Source organism: Oreochromis niloticus, linkage group LG7 (assembly GCF_001858045.2).
Source record: "Oreochromis niloticus isolate F11D_XX linkage group LG7, O_niloticus_UMD_NMBU, whole genome shotgun sequence".
Taxonomy (NCBI): Eukaryota; Metazoa; Chordata; class Actinopteri; order Cichliformes; family Cichlidae; genus Oreochromis; species Oreochromis niloticus.
The window spans coordinates 621,980-632,815 of NC_031972.2; the positions used below are offsets into that span (position 1 = coordinate 621,980).

Here is a 10,836-nt window from a genome sequence, read left to right on the forward strand (position 1 = left end):
AGTTTCATGAGAACGTGGCGACCGGGAGTGAATCTGTCACGATGAACATGTTAGAAGCTCTCACAGTCTCTGATTCGGCGTTGTGACTTTGTGAGGTCATCTCATGCAGAAACAGGAAGTGGCTCCTTCTCCACCTCCTCTTCACCCACGCCGCACGCCTTCATCATTTTCCTTAAAAAAACTCCTTATGTCTGTTCTTGAAGTGCTTCAGCTGGATAGCCACCACATCAACCTGATGTGCAGCATCAATGACTGGTGATGGCTGAGACGTTCCTCCAGGCCACAAAGAAATGAAACATGGTGTTTTAATGACATCATTTGGTGCTTCAGAAGTGATTAGGATCCAGCAGCTGAAAGCACTTTGCAGTGAGGGATGAGCTGAAGTACCGCAGATTTGTTCTGGAGATGGATGAGAGTGCGAGCTTCATGCATCAGCGCGGCGTTAACGAAGCGCTGGTGTTTGTGAATCACTCTGATGAAAGAGCTTCTCCTCGCACCGTGTTGTGAATATAAAAGCATCGAGATGCCCCGTGGAGGGTTTGGAATGCCAAGGTCACCGAGAGGGGGCGGGGTTCAGTTTGCCCAGCGGCTCAAGGGAAATTGCTGCTATCAGAGCCGACACATGTTGGGGTGAAGTTAGCAGACGACTTCGGACGCAGTGGGCGGAGCTCACATAGAAACAGTAACGTCCTGGAGCTCGCATCGCAACATCATCACCATCATTCTGTAACAGCACAGTAAGCCAATCAGCTGACATCCCAACGCTGCACGTCTCAGCCATAAAACAAATATTCAAAGATCTGTTTCATCATCTGCACTTTATTACTGACACAGAGATGAATGAGGTCATTAACGCAGATATAATGTTTGTGTTCTGACAGTTTGTAGTCTCAAATTACAGACACGGGGCTGATGATGTCATCACAAGACGCCGTCTGACATTTTGGTGTCATGAAGGTTCGACACACTCTCAGGGAAGTGCAAGAAATAGACATTTAATCTATGACTAACACTTTATAATAACTACACACTACTAAGTGGTATTCTCCTCCTTACCATGTCTCTTATAAACATGGGTATAAATGTCTGATAAGCTCATATAGAACATGTTTAAGGACAACAATTTTATACTTTATTTAGAAATATCATTTATGAGGTTTTACATTAAGAACACACATGTTAATTAGAAAGTCTGTAGGAGGGATTAAGACAGAGACAGAGCGAGCAGCAGCAGTCACAGGGTACTGTAGGTGAAATATACTGAAGCTTATTCCTTTAAGGTTAAAGAGTTTAAATGAGCTTTAGTCTAGTTTCTGTTTCTTCTTTGTCTCCTGATTTATGAGTCTTTTCCTGTCCTCTGTGCAGTCTGTCATGTGTCGTCATGTCTACTTCCCACTATGTTTCCTGTTTTATTTTGAAAGTCTTGTGTTCAGGTTCATTTGTGTCAGCTTTCCCAGGTGTTTCCACTTCCCTCATCACCCTCGGGTCCACACCACAAACACACCGGCCGCTCAGCCGTGACAGTTATCACGCTACTTTAGGCTGCTCGCCTGTGAAAATGCGTCACCTGAGAATGAAGGAAATTGTCTCCAGGGTGTTCAAGAGGTTCGAGTTTCTGTAGTTTACTCAGGTAAAGTCAGGTGAGCGGTGAAATCATGTCTCTGTAGATTACTGTGTTCATCTTTCCCTCGACCCTGACGAATCTGCCTGTTCCTGCTGCAGAGAAACATCCCCGCAGCACGGTGCTGCCACCACCATGCTTCCCCATTGGCCCTGTGATGAGCTCTGCCTGGTTTCCTCCAGACATGACGCTCAGCATTCAGTGAGCATTCAGACCAGAATTTTGTTTCTCATGCTCCGAGAGTGGTGGAGTACTGCAGAAATGATTGTTCTTCAAGAAGGTTCTCCTCTCTCTAAGGAGCAATGCCGGAGCTCGGTCAGAGTGACCATTGGGTTCTTGCTCACCTCCCTCACTAAAGCCCTTAATCCCAGGCAGTCAGATCTAGGAAGAGTCCTGGTAATTCCAAACTTCTTCCATTCTGGATGACGGAGGCCGCTGTGCTCACTGGGACGTTTTCTGTACTCTTGCCCAGATCTGTGCTCGATACAATCCTGTGTCGGAGGTCTACAGGCAGCTCCTTGGACTTCATGGCTTGGTTTGTGCTCCAACATGCAGCTATGGGACCTTATACAGGCAGGCGAGTGGCTTCCTAAATCTGACCGATCAGCCAGATTTAGAAACATCTGACAGATGATCAGTGGAAACAGGATGCACCAACCAACATTTGTGAGCATCCTGGAAACGTCTGTGACAATGTTGTTTTATTTTTAACAAGAATTAAACAAAAATGTATTTTTGCACAAATTTCAAACTGATTTTTTTCCCATTTTGTCCTTGTGGAGTATTGTGAGGTGAAAACTGAATGTAATCCATTTGGAATTAGGCAGTCACATGACAAAATGTGGAAGTGCTGTGAAAACCGTCTGGATTCTCTGCACTTCACACAAACAACAGATGAGGAGCTTTTTGTTTGAGGTAACAAAGTGGAGACGATATGTCTGTGAAGGTTCTCAGTCATCCAGGTCATCGTAGTCTAAGGCGTAGTCCTTAGACTACAAAGTGGAGACGACTACACACGGGCATCACAAACACATGAAAGAGACCAATGTTTAGTCATCTGGAATAAGTGAGCTCGTTAATCACAATTAAAGTGCTTTTCTCATGTCTCTCCTTTCATGTCCTCTAATCTTCTCAGCTCTTTAGTCACGGACACCTCAGAGGGTTTCCACCTGTTCCTCCACCTTTCTGCTTTGATGGCATCCTGTTTACTTTTTCCGTGTTAGCATCCATCCTGTGAAGCGAGCTGCGCGCGTTATCATCAGCTGTTCACATGCTCATTTATTTCAAGATTAAACTGAATGATGTCAGCTCACGGCGTCAGCAGGCGTTTGATTTCTGCGCCTGATTAATGCTGATGATGGGGCAAACCCACCTTCATCTGAGGGTTACAGTCAAATCAGTGACTGGATGGAGAGCGGTATATCTGAATTGACTCAGTGAGGGACAGATTGTCGGAGAAATGCTGATTAATGTGCCGTTTTCATAACTGCTGCTGAAATTTAAGGCCTCACAGGGCGGTCTGTGACCCCCGATGACCTCTGTCACAAAGAAGTATGAAAGCTGCACCAAAAACCTCTGTGAGAGAAATCAGTGTTTGTCTGCTGTTTGCTATCATGGGATTAAGTATGCACAGCAAGGTCACAGGTGAGGTGAGGCTGTTACCGAACATTACCAGCAATGTTTTGCAATGACCTAAAATAACTCGTCGTGCTTTCCTTCAAACGTTTCATGACACCAGGCGGAAAAATGAAAGTAGTAAACTGAGCGTAACTCGCACTGACACGTCCTGCTCGCCTCTGCGTTCAATCCAAACACATGGAAACCTCCACAGGCTGACCTCATTAAACTCACAGCACTGCACTCTGTGTGTGTTTTCATCGCCTCTGATAATGTGCAGCTGTGCTTTCACACACCACTCGCTCCCTTGTTTTTGGGCCATTTGCAGCTTCGTGTGATGAAACATTGATGGAGTCGCCTTCGCAGCTCAAACTGACGAGCAAAGTCCACCTCGATGGCTTAACCGCTGCTGTGCTGATCTTTGCCCCCACCTAAACAGCTTTTTTCCTGTCTGTTTATTTATTTAATTGTTTGTTTGTTTCTTTATGTGGCTTACCCACGTTAATGAAGAACTGCAGAAGTTTCCATCAATTTAATGACATTTTAACTGATTTCCACTCAGGATTCAGGGAGAAACAAAAGGATCGGAGCAGTCTGCGAGTTTTTATAGATGTCAGAGACAACAACAAACGTTGTGCAGCCCTTTTATTGATCCGTCCAAGGCTTTCAACACAGTAGATCATACAATATTAAAGCAAACAGTTGTTTACAGGGTTTCCAGAAATAAAGCTGTTGAATGGTTTCAAAATGATTTATCAGGCAGAAGAAAGAACTTTCAGCTGGGCATACCCCAGGGATCCATCCCAGGACTGCTACCAATTATAGACGCATGTGTTCATTTTAAATCAGTTCAAAGATGGGTGTAGCCACCAGCTCCTTGTGATTGACAAGTCATTAGCCAATGAGGATACCCGGGTCATCCTGATCTCTAATAATCACCATAATTTAGACAATGAACTAAATATTGCATTCAGCAAGACTTCAAACGACTCAGAGACGTGTTTAATGAGGTCAAAGATAAAGTGAGCTGATGGCCTTTGGAAGTAACTGGAAGTAATTTTGCAAACCAAAGGAGTCGCCCCCTGCTGGCTGTTAGAAAGAATGCAGGTTTAAGGCACTTCCACATTGTTTCGCTTTTTGCTTTATATCAGCTGGACTATGCAAAAGTACTTCAGAAGCACTGTGTTAGTACACATGAAAGGGTCTGATTGATCAAGGACGATGACGACTGACAATTGTGAGGCTCAAACTACTCGTTAAAATACAATCAGCTAAAATTGCACCAAAAGTGCCTTCATTTGATGAGATAATCAGAATTTACAACGGTTCAGGGGGAAAAAAGTCAGTTTTCTGCAAATAAAACTTTTGACCTTGGATACAGAATATTTGAAAACTACTATGACATCTCAGCTCACCTACATCAACGAGCCCGTTGATCTTACAACTCACATTCAGAAAGTAATGAATGAGCTGAAGCTGAATCAGGTTTTTATTGTAGAGTCAGGTCCTGCCTTTCTTCTTTTACAAAGCTACTCTCACTCCACGCTGATCTCCATCCGTCAGAAAACTGTGGGAAGTTATCTTCTTCAGCTCTGAGACTTATTTCTTCTAGCTGTCACTAAAGCTCATGATCATCTTAGAAACGGGTCGTTCCAGGTTTAAAGCTCCTTCTGGCTGGAATTGGAGAAGTCTCAGGCAGCTGGTCTCACCAAACCAGTTTAAGGTGATTTTAAGTGATTTGTCCGCAGGTGAGGCCTGAGACCACTGAGACCAGACTCAGAATGAGATGCAAAAGCATCCAGATTATTTATCTCACTGGTTAGTTTATGTAATCATTAACCTAACGGAGCTCTGCCAATTGTCATCAGGACAATTGCAAAGGAAATTCTTGTTCTTGAGATTCAATGTTCCTGGCAAAATAAACTGTCAGTGTGAGAGGACTTAGTTCAAGTAAAAGCAAAGTTTAACACCTTCAGTCACAACTTCTTAAATGATCTCAGTTTCTTTAGCAGAGTCCCAGCACCCAAACTACTCACTGTTTAACCATCACTGTTAATGATTAGCAGAGCAGCACCCACTCAGTAATGCCAACAGTTTGGATAGAAATCCACATTTTTGGATGTTAAAATGAAGAATATTTAACACTGATCAGCGCGACACTACGTGCCGGCCTCCTGGGAGACTGGCCTGAAATCAGAGCCGGAGCAGGTGGAGGCAGCTCAGACGGTAATGTTTCAATATGCTGAGAAGTTTAAGCATGAGTTTTTCTTCTTTTTAAATTATGACACAACCCCAGCTTCTATCTGTAGGAATACATTTAATGCATGCGTTCCTTTAAAAAAAAACCCAAAAACCCTCATCCATGCTTTGGATCTTTGTGATGGACCGCTTGCTTCATCGGGTCTTCTTTGTTCATCCCAATAAATGAATTTCATCCCACTACTGAATCTCACTCACTGTTCTGACGTATAAAAACACAGATGTACTCGTTGTGGTTCCTGTTTGAGAAGAGCTTCAGTTACTTTTGGAAGGTTTTAATGTGTCGGCAGAACGTGAAGAAGTGACTGCTGTGACTTTACGTCCAAACACGTGTGCCGTCTTATGAAGAGATATCAGCTGTACTTTGAACAAGAACAAAAAAGAAATAAATAAAAAAAACAAATAACAGAATGTTTGCTCGACTAAAAGAGAAAGTATGACAGAAGCTTCCTCTGGAGATCGCTTTCAGAGCACAAAACAACAAACGATCAGAAACTTACATTGTTAGAAATCCTGTCGGTGTCCCAATTTTCACGTCACCCGTCCACATTTCACACATTTCCTCTGTTGGAACCTGCAGGCTGTGTCCTACTGCAAATTCTGGCTTTGATGCAACACACAGGGCCAGTATGACTGATCCCAGTAACTCAGTGCTTTCCCTACAGCTGCCTTTATGAGGCAGAATCATGATTTTTGAGCTGAATCGTCACGAATCTGAAACTTTGTAACATAGTATGAGTTCACACAATAAAACAGGCCTTTAGAAAGCATCAGATGTGTTTCATACCACATGCTTGGTGATATATTTTCATTTAAAAACAAATGAACATCAAGTGGGCTGTGTTAAAGTAAAAAATACTGATCTGATACCAGCACCAGCGTTGGTATTAGTTAGTGCTATAGATATTTGGATCAATCCGCTCACCTCGCTGCTCTGAAGAGAAACTGTTCAAATCTGAGATATGAGCTCAAAAGTCACAGCAGTTGTTTCTTCAGGTTCTGTTCACAGCTTTATTTCATCTGGAAGGTTTTAAACGTCTTTTAAAGGAAGTGACAGAAAGCATCTTTGAAGGACGGGTGTGTGTGGACACAAGCAGAAATCTACCTGAAACACATCTGAGTGGGTAAAGTCCAGGAGCGATCATTCAAACACACATTCGCCTCTGTCAGTGCGCCCTAGGGTGGCTGTGGCTACAATGTAGCTTGCCATCACCAGTGTGTGAATGTGTGTGTGAGTGGGTGGATGACTGGATATGTAAAGCGCTTTGGGGTCCTTAGGGACTATTAAGGCGCTATATAAATACAGGCCATTTACATTTAAACTAAAGATCCACAGTCATATCCCATATCAGGTTTGACTCGCATCTGAAACCAGGCGGTGTGTGTGTGTGTGTGTGTGCGCGCGTGCAGTAAAGTCCGAGAGCTTCACTGCATTAGAGTTCAGACATCGTGGGTTAAATGTCTGAGACAAAGTGTGAGACTCAGCTTGGCTTTAGAAACGCTCATGTTTTGATCGGCAACATCAATGATCCCAAACAGACACCTCGCCTTTTATTCTGAAGCTCTCACAAGCTTACTGCTTCTCCGGGAAGAGAAGAGTTCACTAACAACAGGTTAAAAGAGGCAGCAGAGGTTGTCAGTAACACTGAGCATCATCACAGTGAGCAGAGGAGCCGAGATAGAGCAAAGAGCTCAACAGGAGCAAATGTTACATTAGAGCCTGTAAACAAGCACATTTGGACTTTTTAGGTTCGATCTGCATGAAATGTTGAATGTCACACGCTTCATTTTTATGGTCAATTATGATGAAAATCATTTATTTGAGACTCATATTTATGTGTGAGTATAATTTTCCATATTTACGACCAGATCTTCTCTTTCTAACGCCGTCCCTGCTGGCTGTGATCTACACAGTTAAATTCATGTCACGTCTGCGCCTTTCGTGTGTGTGTTACCTGTAAATTAAGATCCAGATTTTAATGTGTCACAGATGTGCTTCAGTAAGATTTCTGCTCAGGTCCAAAACCTTCCGCGCATTCGGACAGCGAACGAGGACATTTAGGACCGGACGGAGCGGAAACACGGACAGACAGCATGATCAGTTCAGTAGAAAATCTCACACTTCTAAACTCCAGTACCTCCCAGCTCCCGTGGTTTCTGAGAGGAAAACATCCTGATTACTTTTCCGTGTGGAGAGCAGAGGCTGTGCGCGCTGATGTATTCAGACACGAACGCGGAAAATTCCTCTGCTTGTCACAGGTTTTAATTTCTGCTGCCGTCACCGGCAGAGGAAACTATCCACACTCTAAAACATATGCGGGGTCAAAGAAAGTCCACCCGGGAATCGGTGACCACAGTGCGGTCATTAATCAGCGTTTCTGACGTTTTCCCGGTTCCTCTTCGTGCACACTGCCGAGATGTAGAGAGGGGAACCGCAAGCGCGCGCCTGTGAGTCATGTGAGCGAGCCAGGAGTCAGTGGACCGGACCCCTCCCCCGCCTGTCCGCGGTCACCAAACAGCAGCGACACTGATGCCAACACTAATGCTTTTATTCTGAAACATGTTTTTAAGGTTTCTTTAGATTTTTTACATTCACGTAGTTACAGAACACACAGCAGCCACGAGCGCCAAAAACACTCCACAGAAGAACGCGGGAAGCAGCAGAAGCAGCATGACCCCCACCCGACACCTCCCACCCCCCAACATCAAGTCTGCACAGAGAACTGATTCTGAACACGTCACAGGACAGAGATGGCTTTGTGCGCTTTTACGCACCGCGTATTTACGCACGGCCCCGCTCTCTGTCCACGCCACAGCTTCAGACTGTGAGCGTTTATAAATCCCTTTGATGCAAAGTCACAAAAGTCCCGAGCCGCCCGTCGATCAAAACACGTCACGTCCACGGCTCTGCAGCTCGGCGCGGTCCGTCCCTCTCTTCACCTGCGCAGCGCGTCCGTGGCGCACTGGTCCGTGAGCACCGACAGGCGGCAGTTCTCTGTCTCCACGTTGTTCAGCGGGATGGCCACCTGCGTGTCATCCGGCTCCGCCCTTACCGTCCCCGAGAACGGCCGCAGGTGGCACGTGCTCGGCCCCGAGGGAGAGGAGATCCTCCAGAACAGGTCCTTCATTTTCTTCCGGAACTCCCGGCGCATGAGGCAGTACAGCACTGGGTTCAGGCAGCTGTTGGTGTGCGCGAGGCACACGGTCACCGGGTGCACGTACGTGTGCACCATGTAGAAGGTCTTGTCCCAGTTGACCACGTTGAACTTAACCAGCACGCCCCAGAAGGTGATGGCGTGGTTCGGCATCCAGCACACGAAGAACGACAGAACCACGATGGTGACGGAGCGCGTGACTCTGGACCTGCGCTTCACCTGGTTGTTGTTCATGCTGCGCAGACGGACGAAGCGCAGCAGCAGCAGGTAGCACGCGCTGACGATGAGCATGGGGAACACAAAGGCCACGAGGATCTTCTGCAGGTGGTGCAGCGCGAGCCAAGCCTGACCGTCCGGGAAGGCGAGCAGGCACAGGCGCTCGCCGGCAACGCTCTTCACCGTGGAGAAGATCGCCGTGGGCAGGGACGCGAGCGCCGCGGACAGCCACAGCGCGGCGATAACCCAGCGCACCGGGCACACACGGCGCCGGGTCCGGTCCTTCAGCGCCGAGGCCACCGACCAGTAGCGCGTGACGCTCATGGCCGTGAGGAAAAAGACGCTCGCGTACATGTTCATGACGGTGACTGTCAGCACTATCTTACACATGGCGCTGCCGAATGGCCAGCTGAAGTCCAGCGCAGTGTCCACGGCCCAGAACGGCAGGGTGAGCACGAACTGGAAGTCCGTGACGGCCAGGTTGAGGATGAATAGGTTGATGCTGGAGCGCTTCTTCCGGCCGCCGCGCGCCTTCATCAGGAAGAAGACGAGCAGGTTTCCCAACAGCCCCGCGGCGCACACCAGCGAGTACACGGCCGAGATGAGGATGCGCAGCGCCGGGGAGCCGTCCGCGGGCACGTCGATGTCGTCCAGGCTGCTGAAACGGCTCGTGCCCGCCGAGGAGCGGTTCCACGCGGCGCTCTGGTTCCACGGCTCCGCCATGCCGCCCGGGAGCGTCACGTCCCGCACGAGGGCACAAGACAGGGTGCCGGCGCGCCGAGCTGCCCGGAGATCCTCGTGCTCATGGTCCCGACCGCCGCCGAGGGTCGACTGGCGGGCCGTGTGCGCGCAACGCGCTTTAAATGCTGCTGGTGCCCGCGCAGGCGCGTGCCTGATTGGGAGGTGGGAGAGAGAGAGGGAGAGGCTCAGTGTTTTTTTTTTTTTAGTTTGCTCCCGAGCAAAAACAACAACTAAAAAAACAAAAAGTGATGCGCTGTTCGCTGTTAGCAGGTGCACGAGGCTCACGGCAGTGTGACACACACACACACTCTCTCTTTCTCTATTGGCAGTATATTATTTTCATTGTCTTGAGTTATTAGCTCTTATTCTGAATGTATTATGGCAGTAAAGCCTCGAGAAGCAAATTACTTTGGCTGTTGTAGCAGGAGTTTAATGTTTTAAGCATGAATGTAGTGAAATACACTGAGTTATTCTTCTTGTTTCAAGCTAAGATGAGGCAAAGTTTCACAGAGGTTAAAAAAAGAAAAGAGAAAAGGTTAAAAAGCTCAGTGAGAGGAAAAAGTCCATCCAGTCTCCGAGCAGAGACACTCTGACTTCCTCGCCAGCGCGTCTTCTAGGACGAACATGAAACGCGCAGCTGTCGCCGTCTGCAGCTCAGCAGCCCAGACCATCACAACACCACCGCCGTGGCTGCTGCTGCTGGGATGTTCTCTTTATGAAACGCTGTTCGTCTGATGCAGATGTAACGGGACTCAAACGGCCTGCAGGTCTTTGCTGTCGGGCTGGTCGCTCCTGGGAAGGTTGAGCACATGTTTTCTCCATGTGTGGATAACAACCCTCAAAGCGTCAAATATGTCTCTGTAACCTTTCAGAACGACAGACGTGGCTCCTCAGCTGGTTCTTTAGATCGCGACGTGTTGGCGTGAAGTCAGTTCTGATGATTTATGACCAGAGAATATTTTCCAGACACTCATCCCAGTAATATCTTCATAAATATCACATTTTCTGCCTTTCAGCATTTCATGTTTATGGTTTTTAATTAAACTCAGATAATTTACAAATCACTGCATTCTGTTCTAATTTAAATTTCTCAGCTTCCAAACTTTGTCGGCAGAGTTGTACAAACTATAAATTCATTCATTATTCAGCCTGAATTGATTTGAATAATTATTTGAAACGTTGTGTAAGATGAAGGCAGGAGGAGACGGCGTGTTCGATTAAGCGGCT

At 46.8% G+C, this 10,836-nt stretch overlaps 1 protein-coding gene across 1 annotated transcript; it reads right to left on the reverse strand.

Annotated features, from left to right (window-relative positions):
* Window positions 1–7,754: 7,754 nt before the first annotated feature.
* On the reverse strand, window positions 7,755–10,602 carry rxfp3.3b (relaxin family peptide receptor 3.3b). Its single transcript, XM_005449160.4, has one exon. It carries the CDS (start codon window positions 9,589–9,591, stop codon window positions 8,434–8,436), a length of 1,158 nt encoding a protein of 385 aa, XP_005449217.1. The 5' UTR covers window positions 9,592–10,602; the 3' UTR covers window positions 7,755–8,433.
* Window positions 10,603–10,836: the final 234 nt, after the last annotated feature.

What these genes read in the sequence shown, in the direction of transcription:
- rxfp3.3b (XM_005449160.4), bottom strand. Translation starts at nt 9,591, where the DNA reads ATGGCGGAGCCGTGGAACCAGAGCGCCGCGTGGAACCGCTCCTCGGCG.